Below are 22,325 nucleotides of genomic sequence, written 5' to 3' on the forward strand. Positions count from 1 at the left end.
GGTATCTGCATTTATAATGGCCGATAAATGAATAATATAAAATATAAAAACGGACGAAACAACCTTCAACCATGTTATGAGTGTTTGCTTTGCATAGTTTGTCCACCAGAGGGCGCTCTACATTGTCCCTGTTGGCAACACTCATGTTTAACCCTTTAAGTTTCATATCTTAAGTTTGTATTTTTATACATTTTATTTATCAGAACTTTAATATACTTGGATGGTCCTCTGTTCTGTTGTGACAATAAAACAAACAAGTTTATTTTTAAACTGCATTATCATATTATTTTATTTAGGACTCATAAATAACTACAAATAACTAACATTAGGGAAATCTGTTGTATATGTTTTGCTACGCGTTTCTGTTTTTTATATATATATATATATATATATATATATAATCTATCGGATTTTTAAATCACCAAATATTTGTATCTATCTATTGTGTATATATCTATCTATCTATTGGCCTTAAAAATCCTTTATCGGTTGGGTTCTAGTACTTAATGTGCATAATAAATAAGAAAGTACAGAAAGAGATTCAGAAAATTCAGCCTTCACTTTTACTTAACTTGCTTTTATACTTCTTGCCGTGTGTAAAACAACATAAGACTTGAGTGAAAGTTGTACTGAAATGGGTTGAGTGACTGCCGCCTACAGTTAATGAGCAAGTTCAGACTCGTTATTACAGATATTGAGGAATCGGTTTCGATTTTGTTTCTATATGAATTAAAATCATCAATGGTGAATTACAAATGATTAATCTATACAGACTGTCTGTAGTCTGAAGAAGGAACAAAGATTTGTTATAAAATGAACTTTTTACAAATACATTACAAATTAGAATGTCTGCAAATCAGAAGGATTTAGGAAAAGACGGAGAATAGAAAAGTGATATATTGCCTAAAAGGTTTGTTACCATGGCACTAGAGCTGAATTTGAACTGGAACCAGCTTTGTGAGACTTGGGTTAACACGTTAGCTGCCTGGTGAAACAGGCCCCTGGTGTGTGTTGTCTGAAGGTTTTGAAATGTTCTTCTCTGATGAGTGAAGACACATGTTCCCTCAGAGTGTGTCATCCAAGAAATCAGCCTAACTAAACTAAAGGACTGACTGTATGTTTTAATGTTTATCCCTTTTGTTTTTGTCCGACAGGGCTAAACTGGGACATGGACTGCTCTCAGGCCAGTACTCCAAACCACCCATGAAATCTGAGCTCATTGAACAGGTGATGAAAGAAGAATACAAGGTATTAAACTGGGTATGTCCAGCTCCCAAACTGTCCCCATAACAGACAGAAGCATGTTAATATTGAGTGGTAGCAAAGTGACTCTTTTAAATGTTTAAACTAGGGCTGTCAAAATAACGCGTTAATTTCGATTAATTAATCTGAGAAAAAATAATGCGTTAAAAAAAATAACGCAGATTAATCCATTTCATATTGACGTTTGACCTGGAGCCGTTCTAGCCCCATTGGACTGTAAAATGAAGGAGGGAGACGAGAATGTGCTGCCTGGATTATTAATTGGAACATTTACTTGTAAAAATCTTCTTCCTGCCAACCCTGGCTACCGAAATCTGGTGCCACTGATATGTCTGCACTTCTCTCTGATGCTCTGAAACACAAACACCGCTGCACATGACGCTAGTTAACACTATACTCGACAGCCGCTAACGTTAGCCTACCGCTAGCTAGTAGCTGGATTAAACACGGTTAAAATGCTGACAGCTAACGCTAAACGGTGTAAAGTTTGACTGTGTTTTACTGTAGAGGATTCAACACCGGGATGTAACAATCTGCAGCTGCTGTCGGAAAAACAACACAGACGGTACGTTCAATGAAAGTGGTAAACTACAGCCTCGTGGTGCATTTGAAGTTATTGTAAATGTCCTTTTCCCATCTGGTGGTTGTTTTTGTCGTTCAACAGCAATTTACTAGTGAAATAAGTTATTGTTATACATTATTATTAAACCATTTAATTTTGACCATATGGCCTTAGCAATAAACAAGCCGTTCTTTAATGTCACCGACTGTTTAGTACCCTTTTTGTTTTCTTTTCTTTTTTTACTTTCTTAAAAAGTATCGGTTCAGGCACCGTTAATTATGTATGCGATTAATTTCGATTAATTAATCACAGAGTGTATGTAATTAATTAGATTACATTTTTTAATCGATTGACAGCCCTAGTTTAAAATGTTAGGGTTGTCAAGACAGAGTTTCAGCTTGTCAGTTTGATGTTTTCCCAATGTAAACATGAAACAACTTTTTATAATGCAGTATACTGTATGTGTTAAACCTGAGCTTTTTTGTAATTTTTTGAAAATGTTGATCGAAACAAAAGGAAGACATATTATCAAGATTTCTTGTGCTTAGACCTTTTTCTTTCAGTCCGAAAATAGCTTTTGTCTGCGGTCCCAAATGTGCAACTCAAATTGTTTATGAACACCGCTCCAGGCACACCCCCATACTGTGTTTTGCTTTTAATTTCCCACATTGCTGCTTAAGTCACAAATATTAGCTGTGGTATATGATTCTCTTGTGCTTCCTGCAGTCTCTGAACAGTTTAATTGATGTTGCCAATTGATTGGCTATATACTTTCTGTGTTTTGCTTTGCTTATTTAAAAGCATATGATATGAAATCATTGCCTTTTGAACTACATAGTACACAGCTGCTGGGAAACTAGGAGAGGAAAGCAATTAAAGCATAATGAGGCCCAGCACAGGGCTTCTTATAAGCTTTACCAGCCACAGTAATTGATAGGGCAGAACTGTGATCCTGCGCTTCCTATTCACTTCACATGTGATGGTGGGAGCAGGTTTGAATACATATTGACAGCTGAGAAGGGGCTCGAGTTTGCAGGCTGTGGTCAGTCTACTTACCCATTGCAATTACATATTCTTATTAAAATGGCTTTTTAAGTCTTTTTACTGGCAAAAAATGTATGGGTAACTGTCCACCAGAAAACGAATAAGCATAACGGTTATCTCTCAAAAAAGTGTAACGTTTTCTTTAACGTTGGCATACCATGTTGCTACAAAAACTGCTTTTTATTCATGGGCTGCTAGTATCAAGACCGTTATGACTGGCACTAAGATTGCTTTAGTGCTGTGAGTATTTTGAGTTGTTGAGAGCATTGAGTGTTGCCTCTCAGGCCACGAGAGAGAACGAGTTGCTTGTGTTGCTTGGTGGCATATAAAGGCTTATGGATACTTCCGACTTTGAACATTGAGTGTTTCACACCAATAAGCCAGACACAATTTTATTATTTAATCTATTCTATTTTCTGCTTAGCAGTCCCTTAAAGGTAAAGCCCATTTAATTGGGAGGCTGTGATGCCAATTGTTTATTGTTGATGCTGTACATTTTCTGCATACTAAACTTTGAGTTACAGCCAATAGCACTCTCTGTGTTGTTGGATCACGCAGTAAAATTGGTATTATGGTATCTCAATATGATATTTTAGAGATTCAAAACTGTTTACAGGGTATAAAAGCAAGTCTCTTTACTGAAGATATAGTCTCGCATTGCCAGACCTTCCTCCACAGCGCTGCGGAGTAGGGTCTGGTGAGTCCACATAGCATTCCGGGATGGGAGAAAAACGTGCTCTGGTTTATTGGCATTTATTTAAACCAATCACAATAGTCTTGGGCGGTGCTAAGCCCCGGACACAATGACGGTGCCTCTGCAAACTAGCCTCGAGAAGGAACTTGTTTTGGTGGAACGTGTACATTCAAAAGTTGTTTTAGTCGTGCAACAGAAAAATCTGATTGGACAGATAGTCTAGCTAGCTGTCTGGATTTACCCTGCAGAGATCTGAGGAGCAGTCAACCATAGTCCTCATAAATCAACCGGAGTTTAGAATGCCAACACAAAGAAAGCAGAAGGTGTGGGACATCCGGCCCAAAAAAAGAGGGAAGAGGGAATATCCGCCAGCACCTGAGCAATCCAGGAAGTGGAACGTCATGGATATAGACTACTGAAATATAAAGGCATATTTATTTGACACAGTTCTTTATATTGGATTCACTGGTTATTCTCTGGTACAGAGCCTGGTACTGGCAGGCCACGGAATGCTGCTTTCAGTGTGCTGTAATATTCACCACCAGTCTGCTGTCTTGTCTTATACTTCCCTCTGAGACAGGTGAGTGGTTATGCACAGTCAGTGTGTGTGTGTGTGTGTGTATGATGCCCAAATGTTGTCATTCCAGCACCAGCAGAAGGGTGTCTCTCCCCGGATGTTGAAGGCCCTGGTCAGCAGGGGACACCCAGAGTTCTCCTCTAACAGACAACAAGATGCCCACGAGTTCTTCCTGCACATCATAAACGTGGTGGAGGTGAGTGAAGCTAAACCTCTGTGCACGTCAAAATATTCAAAATGTACAATAGGAGATTAGTATGTATGTGACATCATGAGACTAACTTTCATACCTAAATAGCACCTGTTGATTTATTAGATGCTGTTTAGTTGATAAAACGATACAATATAAATTATATATATGTGCCGTGTAGTGCTGAATCTAGATTGTTTGTGTTTACAGAATTATTTGCATAATATGAAAAGTATTTTTCAAGCTGTTTATTAAAATATTTTTTTCTTCTTAGTTTTTTTGTAGTTGATAAATTGATGTCAAGAATTGTTCACTGCAGTATTTGGATGTTAATAGTCCTCAGAGGATGTCTCCTTATGATTTTGGTGGTCTTCTGACCTTTCATGCCTTTCCACCAGCTCAAAACCTCCTGTGACAAGGTATCATAAAGCAACACTATGTAACTTTTAGCTGCAGCTGTAGTTCCAATGAGACAACCTGTAGGGGGACCAAAGCGGGAAAAGTTACATAGTGTTGCTTAAAAAAAATTGTATAATAAGGACTCTTACTGTATAGTTTGTCCAAAATATCTTAACACAAGGTCCACTTGCTAGCTTTTTGTGGAGCTTTTAACCCCATCTTATGGTCTTCATCAGCAGATGGAGTTTGCTCAGTTGTTGTGGCGATGACTCAATTGCCATCTGTTTTTATTTTAATGTATACACTTGCTGTAGTTCATTCTTAAAATGTGATTATAACCTTGAAGGGAACATTTACTACTATCATGTTATGGATATCACCATAATTGTAATTAGATATTTCAAGCTCTGGAATTTGGAATTAGATTTTTTCTTGGTCAATAATTCCTGTTAACCCTACAAAGTGTCACAAAACTGACTGCCCCATTAAACTTGAATTTCCTCCACTGTGAAATCATAACATGTTTACAAAATGGCTGGGTTACAGTACATCTGACCCCTGACACACATGGCCAGACAGTTGATTGAGAGGGGAGGGTCTGTTTTTGACTAAACACAGCACACTGTATCTTCTGTTGGTACGTATACATAGGGTGCTTTGACGTGTCTTTCTCGACCTGGATATATATAGCTCAGTGCTATCCGGTACACAGGGAGGACCGATAATGCTTCCTATTCTGCCTCAGCTCATGCCATGCTCTGACTTGCAATGCAACCTGGTGTGTTAAGTCTTGATGCCATCCTTTATCACAATCTTCAAATAAACGCAGTGTAAACTCCAATGACCCCTGCGGTTCATAAGCAGTGAGGACACACAGAACTTCTCAGTAATCATAATTGATGTGCCTGTGATTCTAAAAAGATGCAACACGTCCGGTTAGTTGAGGCAGTTCCTATATTAAAAAGTTGCATCTACATTATAAATGACTGTATTAAGAGATGTGGGTCAAACAGCAGTTGTGTTGAAGTCATGCCAGGAGACTGCAATGGACCACAGCAAAGAATAGATTCATCACAGAAGCTTTCCATATTCATGGTACATGTGAAGCTTCCGGACAGCTGTTAAGCAGACATACATTATTTTAAATAACAATCCTTGTGTTTTTGTCTTGGAACTGCTAAAATACAAACAGAAATATTCAGAGTTTTCTCTAAAACGTATTTGTAGACTACAAGAAACTAAAACCCTCCAGGCTAATGAAGTTAATATGAGATTATCGGTGCTTTAGCGCAACATACCAAACAATGTGAGGGACAGATGGGACAGCTTGACTGCCTTTGGGATTTCATTTGGCTGATATAAGTGAAGTCAAGAATTAAATGATGAAAAAAATCTTGAGTGAAAAATAAAATGTGCAAAGAAAACACTATGTATCGATTGCAGTCTGGGAGGAACCTCCATTTTATCGGTGTTGGACCACATCCCTGGCCTTTATTCAGTACTTTAAAAAAAAGTCTATATGTCTGTCATCAAACTGAAACGTGCCTAATCTCATTGCCTGACTTTGTGGTTGATATTAAAACTCACCCTCTCATCCTCCCTATACATTGTTGTCCTACAGAGGAACAGTGCAGGCTCGGAGAACCCAAGCGATGTCTTCCGCTTCCTGGTGGAGGAGCGAGTTCAGTGCTGCCAGACACGTCGGGTTCGTTACACTCAGCGGGTGGACTACTGCATCCAGCTGCCAGCTCCCATTGAGGCGGCCACCAATAGAGGTAAAGGAGCCCGCACGCACGCACACACAGCTGGCATGACAATGGCCTTAAGTGGCACCAGCCGCTGGGAGAATCAGCAGGTCCTTCTCTGAAAGGGCACAGAAGGTCCTGGCGGGCCAGACTGGGAGCTGTGTAGTTTAAAGTGAGGGAGGGACAGCGTTTGTCCCTAAAGGTGATTGCATATGATCATGTATAATTATTATAAACAAATGTGACCCTGGTAAAGATGATAAGGCTGTCTTGTCAGCAGGCCATCTTGAACACCATAAATAATTTAGTAATATTAAAATGCAAATTGTATCACCCTTGATTTTACTTAAATTTGAATTTTTAAAATAATAAATATTATGGAGTTTTGTCGATGTTAACACTTAATGTATTTGCACAGCTCAAAGGGTTTGTCTTTGTTGTCATTCTACCAGAGGAGCTGCTGGCATACGAGGCCAAGCGGAGGGACGCTGAGGAGAACACGTGGGCTCCTCCTGAGCCTGTTACAGCACGGATCCCCTTCACCGCCTGCCTGCAGGCCTTCACAGAGCCGGAGAACGTCCCTGACTTCTGGAGCTCAGCGCTGCAGGCAAAGTCAGCCGGAATCAAGTAAGCAAAGGGCCACCTGTTCTTGGGCATGGAATGACTACTTTACACCTCAGTGCTTTCATCCCACCTCACGTCTTTAAATTAAAACCAATTGTATTGATAAAAATGTGAAATTCTGTGTTTTCAAAATTGTTATTTTTTTCTCTGCAGAACTTCCCGTTTTGCCTCCTTCCCAGAGTATCTGGTTTTGCAGATAAAAAAATTCACATTTGGGGTTGACTGGGTGCCGAAGAAACTAGGTAACTATCTGTCACCCTTCACCCTGGGATTTCAACTTGTACTGGTCTACACCATAGACTATTTAGGTCTACACCAATGTTGTGACTCAATTATAAGTATTTGTAGTGCTGTAAATGTCCAGCAGAGGGCACCATCAAACAGCAATTCGCAAAGCACATACAGTAGTAGGTGAAACTCTTTTATACAGTTTATGGTGAAACTGTACATTTTTGTAAACTCGTGAATGGCTTCATCTGCAATTTTGGAAATATAGACATAAACTACCCCATCTTTCACTCTGTCCATATCTTTAAAGGGCTGCTGGAGTTTTACATTTATCTGAACACCAGAATTCACTGAATTTAAGAGTGTCTTGCAGCATTTTGAATTGCAGAAACTCTGTGAACCCTCATCCCCTTGCCAACAAAATCAAGGGTTTAACTCTGTGCAGTTTTTACTAATAAGATATGAACTATAATATAAAAATATAAATTGTGTCAACTGCTATTTATAAATCATGATCTTCCTTAATATATTTAGAAGTTTTACGTGGCCCACAGTCACAGTTGTGTTTTATGGTGGAGTGCCAGCAGAGACTCCTTACTTATAATGTGATCTAGGTTATTTTACATTTGTTTTCACTCCTCCGTGGAACTAAGAGGTGTTCAAATATAAGTTAATGGCACCCCCTGAACTTGATGAAAAATAACAGTCAAGGATTTGATGATGAATGTCAACATTTAAAAGAAAAAAAACAAACCCATTGATAAATGAACAATTTATGAATGTGTGTGTCTTGAACTGCTTTGGACTGAAATGCTTTTGGAACCTCAGCTTACAGGGACCTAAGAGCAAAGGCTCTAAACACCATTCACGTCAATGCATTGCTCAGTAAATTTTATATCTGTCTATTCCTGTACAGACTTGGCCATAGATGTTCCAGACTTTCTGGATCTGAGCCGGCTGCGGGCCACTGGGCTGCAGGCGAGTGAAGAGGAGCTGCCTGACCTTATGCCTCCCATCGTGCTACCTGAAGACACCAGAGGTACGGAACAAGTCCATTTTGTGTGTGTGTGTGTTCCTTTACCTCGATTACCACTGTAATTACAACTAGGATAATGTAAAGGACATGTTATGCCCCTTTTAATGTGAAATTTTGTTCTATATTCATTTCTGCTGAATATTTGCAAATAAACATTGATGCCAGCATTTGGTGGTGCTTCAAATATATTCGGCTGTTTTCACATCAGACCGTGCTCTATTTTTCTAACCCAGAATTCACTGAGAAGGATCCCCTGGTCACAAGCTGCCATTACTCACCTACAGTGTCCTACAGGGATATATTTGCATTTATGCAACTACTTGGGAAAACAAAAACGTAAAACAGCGCTTTTAACTACTGGGGGGCACTTTTGGCCTTTTTATTTTCAATTTCACAGTAATTTTATTAATTTTAAAGAACACGGTTATCTCCAAGCTACCCCAGCTATCCCAAACATATTGTGTCCACTCTAATTGTATACTTGAGTGTACAGAATATTAAATATCCCAATCCCAATAAAGTGGAATACAGTGTTACTTTGAGAACTAACTCAGATTTTGTTGTTCCGAAGCTACTGCCAAACATCGTTGTCAGGAGGTGTCTGGTATTTTTGTGACAGGGACAAATGATCCGTGAAATTGTCTCTAATATGATGTTCTGCTCAAAGCTGCCCAAGTTTTCTCTTTAGGGCATATTGAATGGAATCCTATGGGAAAGGCATGCTCAATCAATTACTGAAAAGATGTTGTGTTCACAGTGTGGCTAAGCCTAATAGGTTATAATGATTTTTTAAGATCCCCTTATAATGCACTTCCCTGGGCTGTGGGAATAACCTACCAGAAAGCCAGCGAGTGTGTTTTAGAGCACAAACACTTTTGTTTTTACTTTTCGTGAAATTTTGCATCAGTACTTAGTGATGTTAACATGCAGTGTACTTGAGCCTTTATGTCTGCCTCTCTTCCTGGAAGGCCAAAACTCCAACATCCCTCCTTCTTGCTTGTCTTTGTTTTTCTCCTCTGTGATTTTAATTCTCATTCCTCCATGCCTCCTTCTTCCGTTGTTTGTTCAGCTATATCAAGTTCAGCTACATCAAGTTATCAGTGTTCTCCTTAATATTTTAGCAGGCGTGAAGCACAAAGTGTTTTGTGCCATCTCAAGCTCCAAACACAAAATGGATGTCCAGTCTGCAAAGACACGAACATCTGCAAGCAGCCTTTTGCTGTGCTTCACACATTGACAGATTCAGGATGTTGTGTTTTTTTCATGAGAGCTTTACAGAATCGTTTAGCCGGCTGCTTTTTAGGGCAGAAAACTCTTCTCACACATTAAAGCGTCCTTTCTTTGAGCTGAAACTACCTTGCTTAGGCAGCAGTGCATATCTACGTCTGACAGCAGCAAGCTATGCAGCTATCTTAGACGGCCACAGTGAAATCAATGCATGGAAATATGTGTAAATGTTTTTTGGATGTAGTAAGTTTGAGAGTAATTGGAATCTCCATTTTGTCTCCTGTTGACTTCCTCTATCTGTAGACAGAGAGGTTAAAACAAGTACGTGTGTAAACCATGCCGTTGAAACTGTGAAATGAAAAGAGGTCGGGAGAAGTGCTGTTTTCTATGCATTCTCTGATTTGTTTATGTCACGTTTATATGATGGGTTTTGTCGGTTGCCAATGAACCACTGGCCCATTAGTCCCCAGCTGGCATCAGCAGTGATTAATCATTGGTCAACCTTGTGTCTCCAGAAAGCTTCAGTGCTTCTCATTGATTACACAGAAGCATTGCACAAATGTGTTTTCCTGCATGCTGCTTGGACCACATTATTTCTCATTGGTCTGTGTATCCTCCATTCACTCAATTATTCCAGGCCATTAAGAAAATGGAAGAACAAAAAAAAAGTATCATGGCTGTTTGTGATTCCATTTTTCCGTTATCCTATACCACAAAACAAACAATTAAAAACTGCTCAAACGTTATAGATATTTATTTCTGGTTTTGGTTTCTTTGTTAATCTGATTGTCTCCTTCGAGATTAAACCGGAAAACTCAATAATTTTTCTATTTAATATACTCACTGGATATTTAAAATGAACTGGTCTGTTTTATAATTGTACATATATTTAGTGAAAATATCAAAGAGAGGGCGCAAGCACATGAGAAATTGGGTGAGCACGACAATGAAAACTGCAACTGACTTTGTAAAACTCTCAGGTAAAGTATTGGTGACAAAAAGATGAAAACAAAAAGAGAAAAAGATGAATTGGGAAAGAGACGGTGTGTATTTTATTGTTTTGATACAAGCAGGAATTGCTTAAGTTGTGATTGCATTGCTTGTGAACAGTTGGGGACGACCAATCTGCTCACTGCAGGTGGTGGCAGGGCAAAAGTCTCTCCTGACATCTTAGCTTGAGCCCATCTTGAATCGGCTCTGTCTGTAAAGGGACATCCCTAATATGACTGAAAAACAGCAGCCCCTGTGCCCACAAGTGACAATTAGGAGACAATGGTAAATGTTAAAACATAATGTACAAACAGCATACATATAAAACAGTCAGCAAACTGATTCAGCAGTGCCCATTTTACAGAAATATCTCAAGTTTGTTAACATTATAGCCGTAATTGTTAGCCATTATAGGCTGCTGCTCATGCAAGACAAAATAGGGCTGTAGCAGCAAACTCCCAAATGTATTGAGTCAGAATGGGGCATTAATTGGGCCCCCAGCAGCTAATTATTTGCCCTGGGGCCCCTTTGCAGGATAATCCGACCATGTTGTTACCAACCAAGATTTTAAAAGATTCTCTCTAGGTTTTTTTATGTTACCTGTAAATTAGTTATCATTCATATACATAAAAGTACACTGTGTGTGTGATCTCATTGCGTTTCCTCTCCTCTCTCAGATAACTCCATGGGCTCCATGGACTGTGAGTATTTAATTTCTCTTTTACAGATCTCAGTTACTCAGTACTATGTCTATATGTAATGTTTATAGAAGTTATAGCCATGCAATATTTATTTTGGGCACCAAGCAATAGTGATGAATGCTACCTCTGACCATGCATACTTGAGCAGGTGCTGCAGCTGCTCTCTACATCTAAACTTTACTTTTCCACGTGGCTCTGCTTGTTTTTAGCCAGACTCATTTTTCTCCTTGATAAATCACCAAACTCAATAAAGATACATCCCCAGGGCTGATTCTCCTCCGGTCTCTTTGTTTAATGAGGCCCAAAGAGAGTGCCCCTGCAGATCTGTTTGGTTGTTTAAGCTGGAAAGTTACCTGGAGTGTTGAATCAGCAACTGCTATGTTTTTAGTTATTGATGTTGGTTTGTCGTGTCCTCAGCTCCAGAAATAGACGAGGCGGCAGTAATGCAGCTGGCGGAGATGGGCTTTCCGCTGGAGGCCTGTAGGAAGGCGGTCTACTACACAGGCAACATGGGCCCAGAGATGGCCTTCAACTGGATCATAGCACACATGGAAGAGCCTGGTAAGGGAACATCACTGCATTCAAATGGAACATCAATATGGAGAGATCAAGACACAAATGTTTATACTTTTTACTGTTGGGATGAAAGTACAACAGAAAGAAACAGCAAAAAGTTCACAATTTCTTCATAGTTTAAAGATAAATTACAATGTGACGTGTTGACCGATAATAATACAGATGGTAACCATCAGTGTCTGTTTCACTGGACAGAGTTTAGAGCCATCTGTGAGCATGATTCAGACTATAACCCAAAAATGCTGGTGACAGATAAACTGAGCAGCAGCTGCACTAAAAGAGACACAGTTCTCCGACAATTTAAATAAGCTGAGTCTGCAGACTTCAAGAGGCGAGCATAAGATACTCAATTCAATTCAATTTTATTTATAGTATCAAATCATAACAAGAGTTATCTCAGGACACTTTACAGATAGAGTAGGTCTAGACCACACTCTATAATTTACAAATACCCAACAATTCCAGTAATTCCCCCAAGAGCAAGCATTTAGTGCGACAGTGGCGAGGAAAAACCTCGGGTGGTGAGAAAAACTTCCTTTTAGGGAGAAACCTCGGACAGACCCAGGCTCTTGGTAGGCAGTGTCTGACGGTGCCGGTTGGGGGTGTGATGAACAATGGCAATAATAGTCACAATAAAGATACTGGAAAAATGACCAGAAATAATAGTTGTAGTAGTTCCTGGTATAGCAGGGCCGTTACAGGACAGAGCAGGGCACAGCAGAGCATAGCAGGACGTAGCAGGGCGTAGCAGGACATAGCAGGGCGTAGCAGGATGTAGCAGGGCGCTGCAGAGCATAGCGGGGACGTAACGGGGCATAGCAGGGTGCGGAGCAGGACCACCGGCCAGCTGCCACCATGATTTAGGTGCCACCCTAGTCCAAGGAAACATGCTGGGCAAAAGAAACACATAAGGACTCCGGGGAATGAGCTCCCCAGAGCTGAGTTAGTAACAAGCATTTTGGGACAAGGATGCACACAGATAGAAAGAGTGAGAAGAGAGAAACTCAGTGTGTCAAAGGATGTCCCCCAGCAGTCTAAAACTATAACAGCATAACTAAGAAAGACAGGTCAAGGAGAGGAGCCTGGTCGGGGTAGACCTCTCCCCTGCCCGATCGGGCTGTACTGGCCTGCCTCCCTCTATTTTTATGTTATGGTAGATTAATCTGACGACTATGAAGAGAAGCAGAGAAGAGAAGGGGTGTCATGTCTGTAGCGATACACCCTCCCCTGCCGGTCTAGGCGAACGCTGCAACTCCTCACTCCCTAACTATAAGCTTTATCAAAGAGGAGAGTTTTAAGTTTACTTTTAAATGTGGACAATGAACGAGAAAGAGAAATGGAGATGCTGCTTCACAAAACCCAATGGTCGGCCAAGAATTGGATTAATTTGGAAAGCCAGGGTCAGCTTGAGTTATGCTTTTTGCCTATGCAAAGCTGCCAAAAAACATTTCTGCAGCAAGGTACAATGCCACGGCAAATTTATTTGTATGGGACCTTTTAAGCACAAAGGTAATTCAAAGTGAGATATATCTCACATCCCCAGTTTTTGCATCATCATGCAGACTTTGCATCCCTCTGTGTACTGCAGGTGTTTATGTGTGTGTGTGTGTGTGTGTGTGTGTGTGTGTGTGTGTGTGTGTAGCAGTGCGTCATGATCAACATCAGAAACTTTGTCGGAGCTGACTTTGTCCCTGTAGAGGCTCTCAGCAGTAGAGACGCTCCCTGAGGAATTGACTCGTGTCGCTTTCATTTCCCTGGTTGGCTGTAAAGGGCTTCTACAGTGGAGAGGAGAGAATTTAGAGCAGCCCCTTGCCTGTTAGTTTTTAAATGGGCTTAATGCATCCGCAGTATTGGCTGCATTCAGGCTCAGTAACCTCAGTAAAAGTTCCGTCCCTGCCTGCTGCACAAATGTAACTTCTCCTTCCTCCCCCACATTTGTTTGGTTTCAATACTTTCTTTAGTTTCTCTGCCTATTGCATATAAACAACTGTATGTGGTAATCAAAAGGACACAAGACAAGGAGTCTGAGATAGAGACAGGAGTGGGAGATAAGTGGTACGCATTTTCATTTATGGCAAGGATGGTAATGAAAGCTCTGTATACGACCAACAGTCGAGTAATTCCAGCCGGAGTGTCCTTGTTCCTGGGTTGAGGGTCACTTCTTTTTCATTTGAATCTGTTGATGTACAAAGCATTGCAGTTCACTTGGAAATGAGAAAGAATGTATTCTTAAATGTATTATATGCAGAGGCTATAAACATTTACAAGTAGTTTTTCAGTGTTCAAATGTTTCCTACATTGACATGTAATGTTCTTCCTGTATGGATTCTTTTGAACAGCAGTTATATCAGAGATCAGAGATCTGTGTTTCACCTTTCCAGTTGTTTTGGGACTTTATGAATACTCACAAGATCCCCCCATAGTCAGAAATATTGTGATGTTAACACTGTTAATAGTGTTGTATGTGTTTTACTTGTTTAAAAAAATAAAGATACAACTTTCTTCATGAAACTGCACTTCTGTACTTAGTGTTGATATTGTAACTTTGACCATCCAACACAAATATGTTAATTGATTGGGTTAAAAATATATGGAGAGCTACAGCATCTCATTATTTCTCTATCTATCTATCTATCTCTATCTATCTATCTATCTATCTATCTATCTATCGATCTATCTATCTATTCACAGACTTTGCAGAACCTCTCACTCTGCCCTCCATGATGGATCCGGGTCCCTCCACCAGCAACAACCCCATGGGCGCCACCCTCCTGGGCAACTCGCCCCCCGAGGAGAGCATCGCCATCCTCACTTCAATGGGCTTCCCCCGCGCTCACAGCATCCAGGCACTTAAAGCCACGGTCAGTCTTCTGCCCACTCTGTTCATGTCTTGATATTAAATAACTTCCTATTAGCTGGCACTGAGACTTATTTTCCTTGCATTTCTTATTTGTTCTAATAATTTGTTTCTGCCAGCTAATTCAAATGAGTCCTAATCCTCTACATTTAAGAGTAAATTGTTGTTCATCAACCTCAGTTTGAGTTTCTGCATTTGCTGCTGCTAATACGTCTTCTCCTGTGACTAAAGTCCTCTGCTGCTGTATTGTGTAACAGTGGTTTGTGTTGACTGGCCAGAAAGGGAAGGTTAGCTAGTGTTTGCAGTGATGGCCGCCATGACTGAGCTAACAAAGGAAACGGCACCACTTCCTGAGAGTCAGACCTCTGTAGGTGGCGCTCATTCCTTAGGGCTCCTACCAAGGGGGTAAGCTTCTCCTCGGACCGCGAACCTCCTATGGTGCCATTTTGATGCTAATAAGCCATCACCTCCCGTTAGCATTCCATTGACTGCCATTCATTTTGGCGCCACTTTGACAGTGAATAACTTTACATCTGAAGCGTTTAAAGACTCTATTTGTCCATTGTTTATTTCTAAAGAAACACGACAATGTATAAAAGGCTCCATTACCTTGTACCTCATGTTATGGCTCCGTAGCAGACGTTTTTGTAAAAATAGGCTAACGATTGTGTCATAACCACGGGACTTACTGTCGCATAGTAGAGGAATTCCCGTATAGTACAGGAGAAGCACGCAGGCAGTTTCGTCTCACATTAGCTGTTTAAGTTTAATTACTAATGTTAACTAGCATTTTAGTTAGCAATAATTAGCCCATGTTATCTTCTTACATATACCTACGCTCTCCGTCTCTGCAAGATTGGGAATGATTGAGATTTCTCTTGACACAGCTACCAGAAGACTTACAATTTTCAGACACGTTGCTCACGGCACATTTACGTCGTCTCTCTCAGTTGGAGGCTGCGCAGTAACGCTCAGCCATCACCGGAAAAGTGCTTCTAATGGCCTTCACTGGTCTCTGTCCAGAGCAACGGGATCTGTTGGTTCATTCTTATATACTGTCTATGGCTCCTACACACTGCCTGCGTGGCATGAGCGTGTCAGCTGCGTGGCGTGTTGGTTTTTATTTTGGCTCCCATGTTAACAGGTTAGAGCTTGCACACTGCCTGCGTGACACGCACGTCTCAGGCACAGCTTGAGCTGCGCCGAAAACGCGTGCATGCTAGAAATAGAACCGACACCTATTTTTCACGAGACACACAAGCATGTTGGAAACGTTTCCAGGCAAAATAGAATACAAAAATATGTTTGTCATTTTGACACAAATACATATTAATAAATGACATTTTGATGTTTGTAAGTCTCTAGGTTTTGACATAAATGCAGATATAAATGTAATTTAAAAAAAAAAAAAATTATCGATTTTCAAATATTGCACCTGTCAATACAGAACGAAATATTCTGTAGCCTATTTTGCCGTCAATACTGCCGACGTTGTCTTTACTGTAATCAAATCAGTATATTTATGTTTAACATGAAGTATACTACTGGTTGAGTGCAGTATATTTCCACAACTCTCTCCCCATATGTCGAACAAGGGTGATCAAAATCAAATATGTGCAAACAAATTTACAGACACAAAAATATTGACAAAATAAAGTTGAAGAACACGCTATTATTTCCTTTTATCAATGGGAAACATACATGTGTACAGACAAGGCTAGCAGCAGCAGTGCCGCGTCAGACACGTTTCTGGTGTGCAAAGACATAGAAAACGCCACGCAGCCGCCACGCAACAGAAACGCCACACTCACACCACGCAGGCAGTGTGCAGGAGGCCTAAGTCTGTGACTCACAGAGACAAAGAGTTATATGGCAGAAAAAAACAAAGTCAAGAGAAGATCTGCAGACAAAGAACCACCCACACAGTTTGATTAGTGCAGAAACAGCACCACAGCAGCAACCTGCCTGACACCACAGAAAAAGGAAGAGTGTCCTTCGTGTTCAAAGAAAAAGTGTCACCAGTTCATGACAAAGCAGGAGGTTGGCATGAAGTGAGGTGTTGTTTGAAAAGAGGGCAACGAGAGGGCAAGATTATGAAAACCAAGCTCTGTCACTCATAAATGGGCTTGGCTGGCCCACTTGTTTGCTTTCCAAACTGCAAATGTAATGTAGGTCTTACATGTCAAGAGTGATTTAAAGATGTCTGCTCTACATGGTGTTTACAAATAGTGCCAGCAGCATATGGAAAGAACAGGATCTGCTTCAAAGACACGGCAAGCCATTTTATCATTACATCTCACAAATTAATTTTAAACGCACAGTAAAGAAGTTCTGATTCTTTACTGTGTGTGAATCAAAGGGAATGCATCTGCAGCAAATTTATTATCTCCCCTGTTTTGAAATGGCCCCCGTTTCTCATGTTTCATATTTCAAACTGCCCTCTCAGCAAAAATAGCACAGCAGACTGTTATTAAGGCACGGAAATAGACACCAGGCTTCCTTGTTTATCGTTTATCATCCACAATACCACCAAACTCCCTGCTATCTATGATGTTGTGGAAGTGAAAAACATATTCCTCTTGAGGGGATGGAGGTGTGACGCAGAAAGGGGTCTCATGGTCCGGTTTATTATTAGTCCAAAATTAGGAGGAGGAAATTGTTTTCAACCTCAGTGACTTGATTGGGAGAGACAGAAAAAGCAGGCAGCTTCATTCGCCAATCAAGACTTCTCCAGCAATCACACCTCTATTTTAGATTAAAATCAAACATCCTTTAGGGGGAATTGTGCACAGATGGATACCTGCAACCTCCCCAATAAATTGTCTTTTATTTTTGAGGAGCTACCTAAAGACACAACAGCAAGGGAATGAGAGAGGAAAAAAAAAAAAAAAGATAGAATATGAAAATGTATTATCCTCAGCCCAGATTTTGACCTCATATATGTATTGTAGCCTATCTGTATGTAGGCCATATGTCTTCTATGTGCCTTTAATTCCTGTTAAATCTCACACTTTTTAGAAGAAAGTGCTGCTTCAGTCATATTATGCATCAGTGTTTGTGCAGCACAGGATGTTCCCAGGAAATGGTGATATCCTCCTACAGCACACTCTTAACTGGCTAAAACCGATTTACCAACACTGATATATCTGAAAGCGACAACTACCAAAATCTTCCTTCAATACTAATATATTAGAGGCATTTTGTGTTTTGGATTACATTGAATTTACGTAGTAAACTTGAAACATTCTTTCAGAACAACAACCTCGAACGAGCACTCGACTGGATCTTCACCCACCCAGAGGAGGAGGAGAGTGATGCCCTTTCAGACATGGCCGACACGGAGCCCAACGGCAACGCTTTCTCCAACGCCAACTCACACAGCGACTCCACACTGTCCCCAGACAGAGAAGCGTCCGGCCCGCGGGTCAAAGACGGACCGGGACGTGAGTGACTCTGCGTGACTGATTGTAGCTGCTGTTTCTGTCTTGACTTTGTTTGTTATTGATCCTTATCTAAGGTGCATCAAGTAATGAGAGGTTGACATTTTGCACCATCTGTTGAATCAGTAGAAGTGCAATGATAGGTGGAGTCAAATTTATAGTAAGCTTGGTAAATGGGGCAGATATCCAGCAGAAGCGTTTAGCATATTTAGTATATTCATTTGCAAGAAAAAGACCTGCATTACAATTAAATTAAAATGGGGTCAGAGTCCAAAAAAAGTGTCAGAGGGCATTTTCTACCGCTTGATTTTTAATTTTGCCTGGACCTTATGTACTATGAAAGGCCAGTTTACCCTCAGTTCCAATTAATGTCTGATGCTGACAGTGTACTGTGGTGCTGCTGCTCCCTGAGCTGCTCTGCCAGACCAACTTCAGGCACAAAAACATGATGCAGCAGCTTTTTAGCTCTTAAAGGGGAACCATTTTCAAAATTCATATCTGTTATTCCTATGGTCCAAGAAAGTCCAAAAATATTGCTAAACATAAACGACTCTCTCCCAAATCCAAAAACTAGAGTGCTAAAACTCCAATTTGTGATGTCATCAAATATTAAGTCAGAACTGCTCGATAGATGATGAATTCAGAAAGATGTTATAGATGACACTGAGAGCACTCAGGTGAATGTTCAGAGTATTTTCTGTTTTAGAACTGAGATCACTACAATAGAATGACGCTCATTTGGTGTGAAAAAGAAATCAAACATTCTGTGAATCCACAAAACCAGTCTCCCATTCATTGTCTATGGAGCAGCCATCCAGACTTTATACCTGATGACATCACTCGTTTAAGACTTACTTCTCTGGTTTCTGGCTTTGAAAGAGAGTAGCTCAGGTTCACAAATATTGATTGAACTTACCTCCGCCGTGGAAATAACATTGTAAATCTCAATTTAAGTGGTGTTCCCCTTTAACGCTCCTCACAAATAAAATATGTAGTGTAACAAAGCATCTACATACGTATACCAATGGTGTTTAAACAACTACCACACAAAAGTGTGGGTGAAAATCTAAAAATTCCATTTGCAATGCAGACATTCTGGCTTTTCAATTCAATTTTATTTATAGTGTCAAATCATAACAGGAATTATCTCAGGACACTTTACAGATAGAGTAGGTCTAGACCACACTCTATAATTTACAAGGACCCAACAATTCCAGTGATTCCCCCAAGAGCATGCATGAATGCGTAAGTGCGACAGTGGCAAGGAAAAACCCCCTTTTAGGAAGAAACCTCGGACAGACCCAGGCTCTTGGTAGGCGGTGTCTGACGGTGCCGGTTGGGGGTATAGTCCCAATAATAGTCACAATAAAGATATTGTAATAGTTATAATAGTTCATGGTGTCGTAGAGCACAGCAGGGCGTAACAGGGCGTGGCAGGGCGTTGGCCGGACATAGCAAGTTGAAGCCGGGCATTGCAGTGCGTAGCAGGGTGTAATAGGGCACAGCAGGGCGTAGGGCAGGACCATGGCTGCCACCATGATGTAGGTGCCGTCATGATCCAAGATGATGATGCTGGGCGGAAAAAGAACATAAGGACTCCGGGGAATAAGCTCCCCGGAGCTATGTTAGTAACAAGCATTTCTGTGACATGAATACACACAGATGGAAAGAGAGAGGAGAGAGAAGCTCAGTGTGTCCAAGGAGGTACCCCGGTAGTCTAAAACTATAACCGCATAACTAAGAGCTGCAGAGAAGGGGAGATAGGGAGGCTGTGTTCCGTGATTGTGGCTACACACCTTCCCCCGCCGGTCTAGGCTAACGCTGCGACTCATTACTCCCTATAAGTATATGTAAGCTTTTCTATGATTTTTAATTAAGTTTCACGTATATTATTCACAGAAGCATATTCTGAACTGTCCTTGCCACAAGAGGACCTTGTTTACTAGTCATCAAAATCCATAAAAAAACTGATATTGAATTATTTTTAAATTATGGCTGTATATTTGATCTTTTTGATTATTTTTTATGCTGTGCTTGATCTGTAACATGAAGGCATTGCCTTTAGCAACTGCCCTTTTATCTTTACTGTGTAGAGGCCTTAAAATAGTCTTTTATAGCCAAGGCTTGTATGAATGCTCTGTGTTTACATGAGCAGGTTGTGTAACAGATGGTTTAAGTATAAGACATTTAGTATGTGTGAAACACTGCTGTGTTATCTAATCACATATTTTATATGTGACTTGATTTTCCCCTTTTTCAGGTTATGAGCTCTTTGCTTTCATCAGTCACATGGGAGCATCCACGATGTCTGGACATTATGTCTGTCACATCAAAAAGGAGGGAAGGTGAGTTGCACACAGTTTCTCAACTTTATATTCATTCAGTTCATTGTGGTACACAACCGACAGCATATTGTTGATCACTAGAAGTCACTGTCACAGAAATGTCTGTTTTTATTGGTCTAATCCTAATGTGTTTTCATCTCAGGAAATCAATGTTGTAAAGAAATTAAATTATTGTAAGTTTTAAAGATGCACCAATTGACCGGCTGGTGACCGGAATTGGCCGATTTTCACGTGATCAGCCATGACCGGCGACCGGTCGGTCAGTCTGACATATGCCGATTTTATGCCGGTCAAATGCTGTAAATAAATACAGTGTTTCTGCCTGCAGTGGCTGCCACGGTAAAATTTCTGCTGCCACGGTATCAGAAATAGGGCAGATACACAACAGGATTTCCGCTATGTACACCACGCACCGCCGCTCCTTCAGCTGTTTATGAAAAGTCATAAAGTCGTAGTTACGACTGCAGAGTGACTCTGCAGAGCCGTCTGCTCTACTGAACTCAAGCGAACTGTCATCCACTCTCTCTCCCCTTTAGGGTGCTTTAGGGTGAGCAACTGGAACAGTGACAGGACGTCATCGCTCGCGAAGTCATGGCAACCAAATAAACAAAAGGGCGAGTACTACTTGTCACTCAATCTTAGGCAAAGTGACAAACAGCGACGAAAGCCGCGACATGAAATCCGCACTCACGCGGACTGCTACAGTTTATTGGAAAATAGCATTGTGGAAACTGAAGTTGATGAATTTATGGTTTATCAGACCCCAGATGAGACAAGAAGCTAACATTATCTAACGTTAGCAAACGCTGCGGTGACGGTCCCTATGCCTCTGACTCCCCGCTGCAGGAGACGCTGTATTACTCCAACATGCTGTATTAACGTTACTATTTTAAAACCGTTTTCTAGGTTAATGGGGGTGCATAAAGCTCAATCAACATGAAAAACGTAGCTAGTAATGTTCACTCAGCGTTTTGTTTTGTTGTTAAACTGTGTGTAAAATTAGCAATGACGTTAAATCACCGGTTTCAGGTAACGGCACCCTACGCTACCGTCTGTTTGCTGGATAGTTTCAAGGTAACAGTCGGTAGCTAACCTTAGCAGATAAGCTCGTTGACAGTGACGTTATTGTTCATATTTTGGCACGTTTCTGAGCGTAGTAGTTGTCATAGTGACCGAAAGTGTGATGTTAGATGCTAAAAAGAAACTACACGCTGGTGTTACTTTTTGACGTTCAAACCCAAACTCAATGAAAAATTGGAATCGGCCTAGAAAATTGTAATTTCATTTTTAAGCTTTTGCCGCCAGAGGTCTGAAAATCATAGGGACAGTCAATTTTTCTCAGACTGAATGGAAAAAATAAATGGACCCATTTCCTCTGTCCTCATAGCAGTCTGTTTTTGAAAGAAGTGACACTTGACAAAGCATTTCACACTCCACACGTTCTGTTTTCCTGTAGGTGGGTGATCTACAATGACCACAAAGTGTGTTTGTCAGAAAGGCCTCCAAAAGACTTGGGCTACATCTACTTTTACCATCGACTGTCTAGCAGTTAAACTGAAGTCCCCCCCCCTTCCCCCCTTCCCCTCTTCCACAATGCAACCTTTTAAAGAACCGCAGTCTTTCACCCTGAAGACTGGCAGACAACTCTAATAACAGCCACAGTGAAAACGATGGAAATAACCTCTCAGACCAGCTGCTCGCCTTAATGTGATGTCATTCAGGAGCAACCAGGAAATGTGGTCAGAAAAGGAAAGCAATGTGCATTTGTGTTTATCTTATGCTTTAAATGTATATTTCGGTGTTTATGTTTAAGAAAAGTCATTTTCT

At 40.7% G+C, this 22,325-nt stretch overlaps 1 protein-coding gene across 3 annotated transcripts in view; it reads left to right on the forward strand.

The window, feature by feature from the left end:
• usp13 (ubiquitin specific peptidase 13) overlaps positions 1 to 22,073 on the forward strand; it is a 33,520-nt gene extending 11,447 nt beyond the window's left edge. Inside the window, exons 10-21 of one of the 3 annotated variants that reach the window (XM_078258897.1) lie at positions 1,155 to 1,260; positions 4,211 to 4,336; positions 6,351 to 6,504; positions 6,927 to 7,101; positions 7,252 to 7,340; positions 8,243 to 8,365; positions 11,257 to 11,280; positions 11,698 to 11,841; positions 14,548 to 14,717; positions 17,967 to 18,156; positions 20,414 to 20,498; positions 21,955 to 22,073. In XM_078258897.1, coding sequence (XP_078115023.1) covers positions 1,155 to 1,260; positions 4,211 to 4,336; positions 6,351 to 6,504; positions 6,927 to 7,101; positions 7,252 to 7,340; positions 8,243 to 8,365; positions 11,257 to 11,280; positions 11,698 to 11,841; positions 14,548 to 14,717; positions 17,967 to 18,156; positions 20,414 to 20,498; positions 21,955 to 22,051 — 1,483 coding nt within the window. In that variant the 3' untranslated portion in view covers positions 22,052 to 22,073. The remainder of the gene's footprint in view (positions 1 to 1,154; positions 1,261 to 4,210; positions 4,337 to 6,350; positions 6,505 to 6,926; positions 7,102 to 7,251; positions 7,341 to 8,242; positions 8,366 to 11,256; positions 11,281 to 11,697; positions 11,842 to 14,547; positions 14,718 to 17,966; positions 18,157 to 20,413; positions 20,499 to 21,954) is intronic. The other 2 variants (XM_078258898.1, XM_078258899.1) reach the window with 2 other exon arrangements.
• Positions 22,074 to 22,325: the final 252 nt, after the last annotated feature.

The sequence above is a fragment of the Sander vitreus genome, chromosome 9 (assembly GCF_031162955.1).
Source record: "Sander vitreus isolate 19-12246 chromosome 9, sanVit1, whole genome shotgun sequence".
NCBI lineage: Eukaryota > Metazoa > Chordata > Actinopteri > Perciformes > Percidae > Sander > Sander vitreus.